The sequence below is a fragment of the Vombatus ursinus genome, unplaced genomic scaffold (genome assembly GCF_900497805.2).
Source record: "Vombatus ursinus unplaced genomic scaffold, bare-nosed wombat genome assembly UNPS02011369.1, whole genome shotgun sequence".
In the NCBI taxonomy this organism is placed as follows: domain Eukaryota; kingdom Metazoa; phylum Chordata; class Mammalia; order Diprotodontia; family Vombatidae; genus Vombatus; species Vombatus ursinus.
The window spans coordinates 4,220,749-4,236,917 of NW_020951147.1; the positions used below are offsets into that span (position 1 = coordinate 4,220,749).

General features: G+C 41.1%; 1 protein-coding gene across 1 annotated transcript in view; it reads right to left on the reverse strand.

Moving 5' to 3' along the window:
- The window catches only part of CUNH11orf80 (chromosome unknown C11orf80 homolog), a 67,883-nt gene that overhangs the window by 37,479 nt on the left and 14,235 nt on the right, over nt 1-16,169 (reverse strand). The window contains exon 4 of the mRNA XM_027856022.1: nt 12,480-12,589. Within this exon, the coding sequence (XP_027711823.1) occupies nt 12,480-12,589 (110 nt within the window). The remainder of the gene's footprint in view (nt 1-12,479; nt 12,590-16,169) is intronic.

A 16,169-nucleotide genomic window follows, 5' to 3' on the forward strand; every position in this document is an offset into this window, starting at 1 on the left:
GCAAGCAGCAAGCAGGTGTCTAGGCCACATGGTCTGCCTGATTTGATAATACATTTTTTTTTATTTAAAATTTTTATTTTCAGTTCCAAATTCTTATCCTCCCTGTACCCCTTCCCTCAATCATTGGGAAGGCAAGAAATATGATATCCATTATGTATGTGTGTGTGTGTGTGTGTGTGCGTGTGTGTGTGCAGTCATGCAAAATATATTTATACATTGGCCATGTTGCAAAAAAAAAAAAAAGGCAAGAAAAATAAAGAAGAAATCTGCACTCAGAGTCCATTCATGCTCTGTCTGGAGACGGACAGCATTTTTCATTATAAGTCCTTTGGAATTGTCTTAGATCACTATTGATTAGAATAGCTAAGTCTTTCACTATTGATTATTGTTACAATATTGCTGTTACTGTGTGGATTGTTCTCCTGGTTCTGCTCACTTTATTTTGCATCAGTTCATAGAAGTCTTCCCAGATTTTTCTGAAACCACCCCCTTCATCTTTTCTTATAATACAATAGTATTCCATCACATTTATATATGACAACTTGTTCAGCCATTTCCCAGTTGATGGGCATTCCTCTGCCACCACACAAAAAGAGTTGCTATAGATATTTTTTGTACATGTGGGTACAAAAATAGTCCTCTTTTTTATTTCTTTGGTAGTGTAGCCCAAGAAGCAGTACTGCTGAGTTAAAGGGTCTGCACAGTTTAATAACCTTTGGGGCATAGCTTCAAATGGCCTTCCAGAATGGTTAGACTAGTTTCACAGCTCTACCAACAGTGCATTAATGTATCTGTTTTCTCACATCCTCTCCAGCATTTGTCATTTTCCTTTTCTGTCATGTCAACCAATCTGATGGGTGTGAGGTAGTGTGTCAGAATTGTTTTAATTTTGTTTCTTTAATTATTAGTGACTTGGAGTATTTTTATATGGCCATTGATAGCTTGGATTTCTTCTGAAAACTGCCTGTTTATATCCTTTGACTATCTGTCAGTTAGGGGAATAAAAGATATTTTTTATTGCCATTTCTTACAAATTTCCAAAGGATAGATCTGAGACTTATCATGAGAAGTTTTTGAAAACGCGTGTTAATACTTTTTTAATTGGAAGAGAAACCCTTGTCTTCTGGCTTTGCAAGGTAAGAAGGCAGATGAAATACAGTTTTAGACTACAGCAATACTCCAAAGCACTTTTGTGATGTCCTAAAGGCTATTTATGGGCCAAAGATCTATGGTGTATCTCAACTACTCAGTGCCGACGGAGCCACATTGATTAGTGATGATAACATGATCCTGGAGAGATGGGCTTAACACTTCCATACTGTTCTTAACAGACCATCATCAATCAATGCTGAAGCCACTGATCATATACCTCAGGTTGAAGTCAATCTCTCCTTAGCTGACTTTCCAACTGAAGGTCACTGAATGTTTTTCAGAACTGAAGGTTTTGAATGCCATTAGGTTCCTCTCATGTGGCAAAGTACCTGGTGCTGATTCTATTCCAACAGAGATCTACAAGGAAGCGGTCCACTGCTCATATAAAAACTGGCTGCAATTTTCCAGGTTACATGGCAAGAGGAGGATATCCTCCAGGAATCCAAAGATGCCTCCATTGTCCATCTCTATAAAAGTAAAGGAAATAGATTGTCCTGTAACAATCACAAGGGGATCTCTCTCTTGGTCACTGTTGACATGATTCTTGCCAGAGCACTCCATAATAGGCTGATCCTTCACTTTGAAGATGATCATCTACCTGAGAGCCAATGTGGCTTCAGAAAGGGCCAAGGAATGGTCAATTGGTTTTCGCTGCCCGACAATTCCAGAAGAAATGCCAGGACCAGAAGAGAGGTCTGTACCCAACATTCATTGATCTGACCAAGGCCTTTGATACTGTTAGTCATGAAGGCTTGTCTAAGATAATGGCAAAATTTGGCTGCCCAGAGAAGTTCATCAGTCTTGTACGTCAGTTTCATGATGGCACGCTTGCACGGGTTCTGAATAACGGATGATGCTCTCAAGCTTTCCCTGTCACCAATGGAGTGAAGCAAGACTGTGTGCTGGCTCCCATGCTTTTTAGCATGAGGTTTTCTGCAATGTTGTCAGACACCATCAACGAGGGTGAAAACAGCATCAAAGTCAGCTACAGCCCTGATGGTAAATTATTTAACTTGAAAAGGCTACAAGCCAAGACTAAAGCGGAGGGAGAACTGGTGCGTGATTTTCTGTTTGCAGATGATTGTACACTCAATGCTGCCTTTGAGGGTGACATGCAACAAAGTTTGGATCAATTCTCTGCTGCTTGTGCTAATTTTGGCCTAACAATTAACGCCAAGAAAACACAGGCTCTTCACCAGCCAGCACCACACCATCCATCTATGGAACCATGAGTTATAACAAATGGAGAAATTTTGAATACTGTGGATAAGTTCCCTTACCTTGCCAGTATACTTTCCAGGGATGTACATACTGATGATGAGATTGATGCACACATTGCCAGAGATAGCTCAGTGTTTGGGAGGCTCTGAAGGAAAGTGTGGGAGAGAAAAGGTATTAGACTGCCAACCAAACTGAAGGTCTACAAAGCCGTTGTGCTGACCTCATTGTTGTGTGCCTGTGAAATATGGACAGTATTCCAGCAACATGCCAGGAAACTGAACTGCTTCCATTTGAATTGTCTTGGGAAAATTCTGAAGATCACCTGGCAAGATAAGATCCTTTCTCAAGATAAACTGCCAAGCATTCAAATTCTACTGCAGAAAATGCAACTCTGATACTCTGGCTGTGCTGTTCAAATGCCAAACGTATGTTTCCATAAAAGACTACTTTACAAAGAACTCACACAAGGCAAGTGCTCACACGGAGGTCAGAAGAAGTGATACAAGGGGCAGTTAGGTGGCACAGTGGATAGAGCACCGGCCCTGGATTCGGGAGGACCTGAGTTCAAATCTAGCCTCAGACACATAACACAAGCTGTGTGACCCTGGGCAAGTCACTTAACCCCACTGCCTAACCAAAAAAAAAAAAAAAAAAAAAGTGATACAAGGACACTCTCAAGGTCTCTCTGAAGAACTTTGTGAGGCATAGGAGACATTGACAAAGGACTGCCCAGCATGGCCGGCCCATATTAAAGAAGGCTCTGTGCTCTATGAGCAAAGCAGAATTGCAGTAGCTCAAACGAAACATGAGATGCACAAATCTAGAGATATTTCCACTCCAAATCTTCATGCGAACTATTTGTGCCCAGCCTGTGATAGAGCCTTCCGAGCTCATATCATTTTGGTCCTCCTTGAGAATGAAGGACAAGGACCAACCAACCAACCAACCATTTTGATTCAGTGAGCAGAACAACAGAAACAATTTTCAGCATTCTCTGAAAATTATTTCTCTAAATATTAGGGATTAAAATCATTCAAGCCTCCTTTAACTACTCCTGCTAATGATTTCCCTTTCTACCTGGTCAAAAGTGAATTGAAGAGATGCTTCATTTAATCAAATTACTAAAAGGGCCTTCTACTCTCACTCTAATTATTACCGTAATCAATTTTGGGAGAATTCTTTCCTGGGTTAATAAGGTCTCTTGCTTTATTTTTTAACATCCTAATTTATTATTTATTTGTCTTTAGCATTCTTTTCTTTTTCAATTTTAAGTTCCAAATTCCTTCCCTCCTACTCCCTCCCTCACTCACTGAGAAGGCAATATAATATCAATCATACATGTGAAATCATGCAAAACATATTTCCATATTAGTCATATTTTTTAAAAAAGCAAGAAAATAAGGTGAGAAAATTCTACTTCAATTTGCACTCAGAGTTCATCCGTTCTCTCTCTGGAGGTAGACAGTATTTTTTTCATCACGAGTCCCTTGGAGTTGTCTTGGATCATTGTATAGATCAGAGTAGCCAAGTGTTTCATCATCACATCACTGATCATCATTACAACATTGCTGTTACTGTGCACAATCATCTCCTGGTTCTTCTCACTTCACTTTGCATCAGTTCATATAGGTCTTGCCACGTTTTTTTCTGTAGCCTCCCCCCTCATCACTTCTTACAGCACAATCATACTCCATCACAATCATATGCCACAACTTGTTCATCCATTCCCCAACTGATGAGCATCCCCTCAATTTCCAGTTCTTTGCCACTACAAAAAGTTGCTATAAATGTTTTGTACATATAGGTCCTTTTCCTTTTCCTTTGATCTCCTTGGGATATAAACCTAATAGTTTTATTACTGGGTCAAAGAATATGCATAGTTTTATAGACCTTTGGGGCACAGTTCCAAATTGTTCTCCAGAATGGTTGGAACAGTTCACTACTCCACCAGCAATTCATTAGCATACCTGTTTTCCCCTCATCTCCTCCAACATTTGTCATTTCTGATAGGTGTGAGATGGTACCTGAATTGTTTTAATTTGCATTTCTCTGATCAATATTGATTTAGAGCATTTTTTCATGACTATAGATAGCTTTGATTTTTTTTCCTTCTGAAAACTGCCTGTTTATATCCTTTGACCATTTATCAACTGGGGAACGACTTATTTTTATAAATTTGACTCAGCTCTATACCCAATATATATTTGAGAAATGAGGTTTTTATCAGAGAAACTTGCTGTCATAACTTTTTATATTGCTTCCTTGTCTATGGTACCTTTTAGCATAACGTAATTTCCTTGATTATCTCTTTTAATTAGGGCCACTTTTGCTTTTGCTTCATCTGAGATCATGACTGCTACTCCAGCTGTTTTTGCTTTAAATAAAGTTTATTAGATTCTGCTCCAGCCCTTTATTTTAACTCTGTGCGTGTTTTTCTGTTTCCAGTGTGTGTCTTATAAATAACACATTTTTGGGTTCTGGTTTCTAATTTACTCTGCTATTGCTTCCATTGTATGGGCAAGCTCATCCCATTTACATTCACAGTTATGATTACTATGTATTTCCCTCCATCCCATTTTCCTGTTTCTTCCTCTCTATTTTTAATCCTGTCCCTCCTCTGAAATCTATTTTGCTTCTAACCACTGCTCCTCTTAATCTACTCACCCTTTTTTCTCATCCCACCCCTTTCTCTTATCCCCTTCCCCTCTTATTTCCTTACTGTGCAAATTACATTTCTATACATTACTGAATGTGTATATATATTCTTCCCTCTTTGAACCAATTCTGATGAGAGTGAGGTTCAAGCACTGCCCACTCCCCAACTTTCCCCTTCATTGTAAAAGCTCTTCCTTGTGTACCTCTTTTGTGTGAGGAAAATTTCCCCATTCTGACTCTCCCTTCTCCCTTTCCCCAGTGCATCCCTCTTTCTTACACCCTTATTTTTTTTTTGAAGATCATTCCAACATAATCAACTCATAATCATGTACTCTGTCTATGTAACTTTCTTTTAACTGCCCTAATAATGATACAGTTCTTAGGAATTACATGTGTCATCCTCCCATATAGGAATATAAACAGTTTAACCTTATTGAGTCCACTATGATCACTCTTTGATGTTTACCTTTTTATGCTTTTCTTGGGTCTTCTGTTTGAGTGTAAAATTTCAGCTCTGGTCTTTTGATCAGGAATGTTTGGAAGTCCTCTATTTCATTAAATATTCATTTCCCCCTGAAAGATTACACTCAATTTTACTTGGTAGGTTATTCTTGGTTATAATCCTAGCTCCTTTGTCCTCTGGAATATCATTCCAAGCCCTCTGCTCCTTTAATGTGGTAAATCTTGTGTGATCCTGACTATGGCTCCACCATATTTGAATTGTTTCTTTCTGGCTGCTTGAAGTATTTTTTCTTTGACCTGGGTACTCTACAATTTAGCTGTAATATTCCTGGGAGTTTTCATTTTGGGATCTCTTTCAAGAAGTGATCAGTGGATTCTTTTAATTTCTATTTTACCCTCTAGGTCTAAGATATTAGGGCAGTTTCCTTTCACGATTTCTTGAAATATGTCTAGGCTCTTTCTTTGATGAGGGCTTTCAGGTAATCCAATAATTCTAAATTATCTCTCCTCTATTTTCCAGGTCAGTTGTCTTTCTGATGAGATATTTCACATTTTCTTTTATTTTTTATTCTTTTGACTTTCATTGTTTCCTGATGTCTCATGGAGTCACTGGTTTCCAGGTGCCCAATTCTAACTTTTAAGGAATTATTTTCTTCAGTGAATTTTTGTACCTCCTTTTCCATTTGGCCAATTCTGGTTTTTGTTTGTCTGTTTTTTAGGCAATTGGGGTTAAGTGACTTGCTCAGGGTCACACAGCTAGTAAGTGTCAAGTGTTTGGTCTGAGGCCGGATTTGAACTCAGGTCCTCCTGACCTCAGGGCCAGTGCACTATCCACTGTGCCACCTAGCTGCCCCCCAATTCTGTTGTTTAAGGTATTACTTTTTTTTTCAGTTTTTGTGCCTCTTTTGCAAAGCTGTTAATTCTCTTTTCATAATTTTCTTTCATCACTCTCTTCCCCCCCTAAAAAAATTTTCCTCTACCACTCTTATCTCTTTAATTCTTCCAAGAATTCTTCTTGGGCTTGGATCCAATTAGCATTTTCTTTTGAGGATTTGGTTGTAACTGTTTTCATACTGTTGTCTTCTGAGTTTATTTCTGGGTCTTCCTTTCCACTGAAGTAGCTTTTTATGATCAAATCTTTTTTTTTTTTATTGTTTGCTCACTTTTCTAGTCTATTTCTTTTTACTTTTAACTTTATGTTAAAGTTGGGCTTTGCTCATCTGGGGGTGGAGAGGCACCATCCCAAGCTTCAAGTTTTTTCGTGCTGTATTTTCAGAGCTAGTTCTTAGGGTCTGCAAGTTTCAGGTGCTTCCAAGGTAGTGTGATCCTGGGAGAGACATGGACATTGATCTTCTGGTCTACACTCTGGTCTTTACCCAGGAAGGGCCCCTGGTCCCTTGCAGCTGCAAGCACTACTGTTCCTCTTTGCTTTGGTACTGTGACTATGGCCCCTGCTCCCTTGTGACCAACTCCCAGAGCTCCTTTCTACCCTGTAATTGTCGCCCAGAACTGTGTATGGGCAGGAGAGTTGCCAATCAGTGCAAGCTGTACCTGGTGCCATCAAAGCGTCCCTTGTAAACTCTTTCTGATCATTTGTTTGACCCCTTACCTACCTTACCCATCTCTGGGCTGAGAGCTTCTGAATCTGCAGCTGCTGCCATGTGTGTGGGCTCTGAACAGCCTCCCTGCTGTTGCCACAGACTTCTCCTACTGACCTGTTAAGTTGTCTTGGTCTGGAAAAATGTCCCACCCTGACCTTTTGTTGGCTCTGCTGCTTCAAGGAGGCCTCTGCTGATTTGAGGAATTATTTTAAAGTTATTTGGTTTTTTTTGTTTTTTGTTTTGTTGGTTAGGCAATTGGGGTTAAGTGACTTGCCCAGAGTCACACAGCTAGTGAGCGTTATGTATCTGAGTCCGGATTTGAACTCGGGTCCTCCTGACTTCAGGGCCGGTGCTCTATCCACTGCACCATCTAGCTGCCCCATTTTAAAGTTATTTGGAGGGGAATGTTCGAAGATTCAGCAGGGTTGCTGCCCCTAATCCGCCATCTTGGCTCTGCCAGGTCTCTTGCTTTAGAAAGTGGTTAGCTCTTCAAAAATGATGAGGTAAAAAGATTTCAGTGTAGAACCTGCTTTCCAAATGGATATTTTGAAAGACTGGTGAGGTTTCTCATTCAGCAGAATCTAAAGACTTCAGACTAAGACATTAAGAAATTATTATTTTGAACCTCAAGAGCATATGGAAGTGATTATTGATAAATCAAAAGAAATTAATAAAAAGATAATAAAAAAAGAAATTAAAAAAAGAAATTATGATTTTGTAATATTTTCAAAAGGAGAAAGGGAAGGGATTAGTATGGTTCTATACCTCCAGATGGGTCTTATAAAATGACTAAGATTCAACAGTGGAATCAAAGCACCTCCTATGGGCAACAGCTCCATGAACTCAGTCGATGATATTTTGAAAAGAAGCAACAAACAAAGAGCCGCAGACTTACGGAAACAGAACGGTTTCTGATGGCAATTTGGGACCAGGTCATCGTTATTAGAAATTACACAAGCGTTGCCCTTAAGGAACCTAGACTTAGTTATCTGCAGAGAGGGCAGGCAGGTCTGTAATCAGGAACACCTGAGTTCAAATCCAGCCTCAGACATTTACTGTGTAACCCTGGGCAAGTCCTGGAGATAATGATAGCACCTACCTCCCAGCACTGTTGTGAGGATCAAATGACGTAATAATTGTAAAGTGCTTAGCACAGTCCCTGGCATATAGTAAGTGCTATATAAACTTTAACTATCATTATTATTATTTTTATTATTATTATTATTATTATAAAATGAGAAAAAATAGAGAGGAGAGAACAAGACTCATGACAGAACCTTGGGGAACACCCACAATTAGGGTACATGACATAGAGATGAAGAGCCAGCAAAGCAGACTGAAAAGAAGCGGTCAGACAGTGGAAGAGAACCAGGAGAGAGCAGTATCATTAAAACTCAAAAGAAAAAAATGTTCCTTTGGAACCCTAATGTCATCAGGGGTCATAGAGGGAGCAAAAAAAAAAAAGTATCTGCAAATGTTTTGTTATGTTCCAGTGATACTGAGAGAAGAAATAAAAGGGAAGGAAAAAGGAAAACCCAGAGAGAGCATTTAGGAGAAGAGGGTGGTCAACACTGTTGTGCTCAACAGAGAAGTTAAGAGGGATGAGGACTAAAAGAAGACCATAAAATATGGCAGTTTGGAGATGATTGGTAACTTTGGAGACAGCAATTTTAGTTAAGTGATAAAGAGAAGAGAAAATGGAGTCAAGGAGTTCAGGCAGCTTTTTCTAAGAGTCTGGTTGAAAATGGGAAGAGATTCAGAATGATAAGTAAACAGGATGCTAGGGTCTAGTGAAGGCTTAGACTTGGAGATGTTTGAAAGCAATAGAGGAGGATCCAGTAGAAAGAAGTTGGGGAGCTTAGATTCTTAAAATCTAGCCACTGCTCAGATTCATATAATCTAGCCAATAGCTTACTAATGTTTAGACTCCTTAAGAGTCTGTCCAATACAATGGATGTTCTAATAAATCTTGTCTTTGGCTGAAAGAAGGCTTGGGTCGAATTCTTTCAGGTAGGTCCTGCATATTGTGATTTTTGGGGTCCCAGCACTCCCAAACCCCTAAACCTCAACGTTTTGGTGGCCCATACAGGGAAACTGCCTAACCCCAAGTTCTTCTCCAGCCAAGACTGGAAGGTATGTAAGCCTCTTCTCCCCCTCCTTTCTTGCTCTGCAGTTGGGGTCACTCTCCAAGCACCAAGGCTTGGAGGTGCTTTTCGGGCAGTTAGGAGGCTGTCTTGCACTCAGCCTGATGCTCTCAGGTTCTTGGTCCACTGGGTCAGTTCAAGGCCATGGACCCGGGTACACCTTCCACAGCATAGAAGGATGCCCTATCCGGAAGTGTGTGCCCAATTCTGTCCATTCTCTCAGTGCTAGGGAATTGGGGAAAACTGCAGTTGCTTTTTGGTTCCCTGAGGCTTACTTACTCCCTTCCCTCTGCACCTCTGAATCCTCCTTCATGGAGGTTATAGGGAAAAGTTAGAACAGCTAAAAATATCTTGGCAGATTCTGGAGGTTTTGTGATTGATCATTATGGAGTTTTGAAACTCCTCCTTACAACCCTGGTCACTCCTTTCTCCCACTCCCTTCCCTTGAATCAAGAGGGTATCTGTTAACCCCTCTCATAGGAGAAGAGAGTTTCACCCTTTCTCCCTCACCTTTGATTTTGCCCTCCCCCACCTGGGGAAAGGAAGGAGGGGGGAGGGGCAGCAGCTATAGCATGGGCCCTAGTGGCAATGGCCTTGGAGCCTGGGGCAACCTTTGCCTGGAAGCATCATCCAGGTTCAGCACATCCTGCTCAAGGTAAAGAAGCTGGCCTCTGAACTTTGGTAAGCACGCTCTTTTAAAGTTGAAGTTTTAATTGTTAATGATAAGATGTTGATTCTCTGTGTAAAGTAATTTGGAAATGAATTTAACAACCCGATGATACAAGGGGCAGCTAGGTGGCGCAGTGGACAGAGCACTGGCCCTGGAGTCAGGAGGACCTGAGTTCAAATGTGGCCTCAGACACATGACACTCACTAGCTGTGTGACCCTAGGCCAGTCACTTAACTCCAATTGCCTCACCCCCGCCAAAAAAAGTGCTTACTGAGATAAGCCTCGTACTCAGTGATCATTTTTTGTGGGCTGCCAACTGCTCTTTCCCCAGTGGCAGAGACTTAACATCTGCTTTCAAAGAGACTTTCTTGATAGGGAATACTATTAGGACATGAGCTTTCCTGATGGATCATGTCAAAATGATTCTTTACGCCCTGACCAGGCTCCTGCCTGTCCCATTCCTCACAAATAGTCAGCCACTCTTTGCTGGGAAATTTCCAGTGAGAGGGGACCTAACACCTGCCCAGGCAGCCCTTTCTACTTCTGTAGAGTCATATTTGTTTGGAGGTTTTTACTCACTTAGAGCCTTAATTTGCGTCTTTGCAATTTCCATCCACTATCGCCAGTTTTGTCCTTCGGGGCCAAAGCAAAAAGGTCTAATCTCTCTTCTACTTCCCAATCCTTCAAATACTTGAAAACAGCTAACACGTCCCCCTAAATCTTCTCTTCCTTGACTAATCAGCTGACTGGACTGGCCTAGGGGAGCTGGTCCTTAAAGCATACCTAGATATTCTGGATCTGGTTTCAGGCCTTGAAGTATGCACAGAGCTCTGCCTGGACTCGGTCCTTAGAGCATGTGAGGATACTTACCGCATGATTCTTATGCAACCACATGGGAGCTTTGGGGAACTGGTTTCCAGCCATCAGTGACAGAAACAGTTGGTACTGCGTGACGACAAAAAGTTTTCTAATCAGCTGAAGAGCCAGAAAAACTAATGACTCAGGAGCTGCTGAGCCAGAACTGGCTGCACATAAGTAAGACATGAAACGCCCCTTTCTCAAGTGTCTCCTTTGACAGCTCCAAGTGAGAAGAATTGCTTTGAGCTGATGGCAAATTCCTTCACCTGGCCACCATGAGTCCACGTGCATATGGCACTTCGGATGCTACTGTGTTTATTGATATTAAGAAAATGTGTATTTTGAGATGGGCATTTCAAGCGAGTCTCAGTGATCAAGAGTGGCAGCGGCGGTTGTGGTAATTAGCAGAGAAGTCTCTACAGATGGCTAAGCTAGGATAGTTGTCCAAGGGTAGCAACAACTTCAGGGAGGGAGATCCTTTGGGAAAGAAAGGAGTGCCAACTGTGGACCCACAGACGTGGCAGAAGCCATATCTAAGGAGAGAGCCCCTCCTCAAAGGGAGGAACTGAGAGATGCCCATTTGACACTGATTCCTGACCCATGTGTCTCACCACAACCGTACTTTCATTTGGTGCCCTCTTTCCCCAGGGAATTTGTGTGGGTGGGGGAGAGGATACTCCCGGGTTGAGGAGAATGTTTGCACCAAACTGCTTTTGCTTTACTTTCTCAGTAAATATCTTCTCTAAAAGGTATTCAATGAGTTCATTGTGAGCAGGGAGCACAGCAGTGGAGCCCTTTCCTTACATGACAGAATCCTGAGAGTACCAACAGCATCCACTCTTTAGGGGTGGAAATTCGAGAAATGTCATGAAGGTAGAAATGACAAGATTTGGCAAGTGACTGGTAGAGGAGGGTCCAGTAGAGGAGAATAAGGAGTGGAGGCCAACACTGAGAGTGCAACCAGGGGGGAATTATGGAAATGGCTGTACCTTCCACAGGGCAGTTGGAAGAGGGGTTTTTTTAGGTCTAGGACCAGCTGAGTTTGAGATGTCTCAGGGACATCTAGTCTGAAATGTCCAGTAGACAATTGCTGATGTAAGACTGGAGCTCAGAGGAAAGATGAGGGCTAGAAAGGCAGACCTAAGAATCATCTGCAGAGATAGGATAGTGAAATCCGTGAAAGCCACTGCAAAAAAGACATGGAAGATCAGCAACGGAGTCTTCTGTGTGTCAAGGACGGCTGAAGCAGAAAACCACGGACCCTTTCTCAAAGTAAGGCTTTAACATGCACAAAATATAACACAGGATTACAAGGAAAGCCAATTATATTGAAATACAGTTAACAAAATACCTTTTAAAAAACAAGTTCCCATAGCCCAGGTGAAGAACTCTTGAGAGAGAGAGAGAGAGAGAGAGAGAGAGGGCTAGGACTGAGCCCTGAGGAACACTCACAGTCAGGGGGAGTCATACAACCAACAGGCTGGAAGAGGAAGATGAGGAGGACTAGGAGACACTAGGGTCACAAAGACCCAGAGAGAAGAGAATGGGCAGCAGTGTCAAATGTAGCTGCTAAGTGGAAAAGAAGGAGAGAATTCTTCATCTCTTCTCAAGGGTAAAGACTGGTCATTATAATTACACCTACTACTGCACTTTTTTTAAAAAAAGTAAACACGAAACCATCAAGAAAGAGTTTATAGAAGAACTTCCCACACTTGCCTCAAATTTTATCTGGAAGGATGCCAACCCTGTCAGGTCCTGGGCACAGCGAGCTTCCTCTGAAGGCCAAGTCAGCTTCCCAGAGAATCCTGACAGCAGTGACTGAATTCCTGTACAAGAAGAAATGATAAAATAGAAAAAAGTTTGGCTGAAGGCCAGAGTTTCAGGGTAGGCCTCTATAACATCAGTGAAAAGTCCTCCCTAATGGGAAGGGATAATATGCACATTTTTACCATGATTTGCAAAATGACTGCATCAGCATATTGTCACAATGTTGATACTTCCTTTATAGCAGCATTTATTTAATCAATTTCTATTTTCAGTTAATGGCTACAAGGTCATGTCCCAGTGCCAGAAATCGTAAGAGCTGATGACTGAAAGGCTGATTCACTTGAATTAATTTGTTACTGAATAACCACCAATTATACTAGTAAGCTACCCAAATTTAATGCTTTTAAGTTGGGAAATCTGAGCAACAGTAAGGATGCCCCCAGATACTACGCTTAGAGTACATTCGGTGATGGTGAAGTCCTTGATGAGTAATCTTTTCTTCTTTTTGTGGATTATCCGCTTTATTGACTGGCTCCTCTTCTTAGAGCTCAGCTTGGCCCTGGGTGACCAGTGGAAGGCAGGATCAAGCCAAGAGCATCAGAAAAAGAGAGGACAGGTCCTTAATTTCTAAAACTAAATGTAAATGATTTCACTATCCATTTTTTATATTTTCCATGCTTTTTCTCCTTTCCATTAGCACAGATAATTGATTGGATTATATATGCAACTTGGCATCTGCAATTTTAAAAAGTTAATGAATCTGAGAACTATGATGATGTCATAATACATTAATGAACTTTTAGTAATCAAGTAGCAATAAAATTTACTTTGGATTTGCAGTACACCTTTCTCATGAAGAACTCAAAACAACCTAATAAATCCTCACCATTTCAAGGAAATATAGATATGGCAAGAGCTATATTTCAATTTTAGACACATTTATTAAGTTCCTACTACGTACAAGGAGGGCTGCCAGGTGATGCTGCAGTGCATAGCGCACTGGGCCTGGAGTCAGGAAGACTCAAGGATTCAAATCTAGTCTCAGATACTTACTAGTTGCGTGACTCTGTCACTTACTTCACCCTGTTTGCCTCAGTTTCCTCATCTGTAAAATGAGCTAGAGAAAGAATTGGCAAACCACTCCAGTATCTTTGCCAAGAAAACCCCAAGTGGGGTCATAAAGAGTTGGACACAACTGAAACAACCGAATGTACAAGGAACTGTTTAAGGCGGTGGGATACAAAGGCAAAATAACACATAGTTCCTGCCTTTGGGGAAAAATTAATCTCATAGGGATAAATTTTACTTTTCTTATAACTGGATTTTTTTTATCCTAATCCAACATGTGAGAAAGAGGAGTAGGATTAGAGCAGATTGAGACAGAAGTTAATGGGTCTAGATGAGAAGTAAGTACATTCTTAGCTTTATCACTGACTCACTTTCTGACCTTAGGCAAAATTTTACGATTGAATTTGCCTCACCTATAAAATGTGGAAGCTCATTTCTGATTCTTCCTTCTCTATAAAGGCAGGATGCCAAGTTAGGGATGAAAAAGTTTTCTGAAAATATTTTTAAAGAACTCTGAACTTAAATGTTAAACTAAAAATATTTTTCACTGAATGATTCAAATACTCAAAGAAAATTAGGATGTGAAGTGTTGAACAAACAGCCAAGTCCAGACTATTTAGCCAAACACGCAAGGTCTCAACTGGTAATATCTCCCTTTCCACATTCATTAAACAGTTGGAAAAAGGGATAAGGCATGAGAAAGGGGATGAAAAGATAGGGTAGGAATAACAATCTTTATTTTTTTTCTTGAGATGACTCTTCAATAGCAGATAGAAATTTAATCATCATTAATAAAAACCAAAGAAATGGAATCAGAAGAGTGACATATACAATGATTATAATTATTTAAAAGCAACAATGAAACCCGAGGGTGAAAAAAGATATCAGGAGACAATAAATAAGCTGTTACGTTATTTTGCCAAAGTTTATATTATTTTCTTTTAAAAATGTAAACAGATCAGAATGTGGTTTTATTCTTTATCTTATTTATATTTGTTGTTTGTTACACTTACAATAAAAATTGTTTAAATTTTTAAAATCTTATCATCACCATCTAGTTTTCCTCTAACTTTCCCAAAACCGAATCACTTGTCTCCAAGACATACTGTATCAGCAAGAGTTTTTTGGTCTGGGTTTTTTTGTTTTGTTTTGTTTTTGTTTTTTTAGGAAAACAAGGAGAGTCTCTGAACACAAACCAAGCTCAATTAGGGTACAGAGAAAATATAGAAGTGAACTAAATATACTGTGAATTCTGGGTCTTTGTATCCAATGGACATGCCGCTTTGCCTTTTCGAGAGTAAAGAACTGTGTCGGGGACATGCCAGGCATTCAAAGGACGCTCACAATGGTTCTTTGCTTCTCAAGGAAGCTCCCCAGTGATGCTCTCATCCAAGTACAGAGGAGAGATGGCTGCATTTAAAGACGGAGGACTCGGCGTTGGTTATTGGCTCTGCCATGTACTAACTATCTGTCTGAGTCACCCTCTGTGAGCCTCCATTTCTTCATCTGTAAAATGAGTAAGATTAGATGACCTCTTGAGTTCCTTCTAATTCTAAATAGATGCTACTATGACCCCCTTACCAGAGGATTCTAGTGCATCCCTGGGAGCACTGGGAAAGGAAAAGAGAAAAGAGCTATTCAGGACCACTGATGCCCAAACCTGTTCATTTATTCCCACTCACCCCTCTGAGTTGCAAGTATATGCATTCTCACTGCAATAGAACTGCAAGATAGCATTTCAACAGCTACACTGAGATGAAGCCATTATGATGTCATGCCCAGGAAATTATCATCTGCCCAATAACAATAACAGAAGTCTGACTCAGGGCCTACACCCGATTAACACACATGGCTGGTTTCTTCCCAAAATGTAGCACGCAGGACCTCTGTGGTCTTCCCTGGGCTGACCATCTGTCCCTCAAACAACAGGACAAATCATCATATTATATCAGCAGAAAGACCCGCAGCTTCTGTTCCTTTAGGAGAATGGCCCTGCTGAAGATCACAAAGCAGTTTGGTCAGCTCTGTAGGCTAATGCCACTGACCAAGCAGGCTAATTACTGTCTTTACGCTTAGGCATCAATTCTACTGTGTAAAACAACCCTAGATATGCATCAGAGGAGAAGAAAGGAGTCTGGATAGTTTGGCCCAATGGGCGGGAACCTTCTGAAGAAGTCTGCCAAATCTTCATTCTTTCATTCCGTTCCAGGGTGGAGTGGAGGGAGGGTCCAGTGGATTGGCAGAGGCTCTCTCTCAGGAGACTGTCAGAAGGAACAGAGACAGTGGCTGGGAAGCCGCTGGATTGTCCTAGCCAAGCTCAAGTGGGGAGGACCAGGGGCACAATCCACATAGCAGATGCCTGCCAGTGCAGACATCGCGGGCCCTTTGTGTGAACAAATGGTCAGGTGGGGCAAGGGGAGGTGCTCCTTCTCCAAGCCTGTTCTATTAACTTTTGTACGTCCGCAGCCTACATGCTTCCCACAAATGTACACGAATACACGCTTGCTTGCATGCATGTGTATGTACACACACACACACACACACACACACACACACACACACACACACACA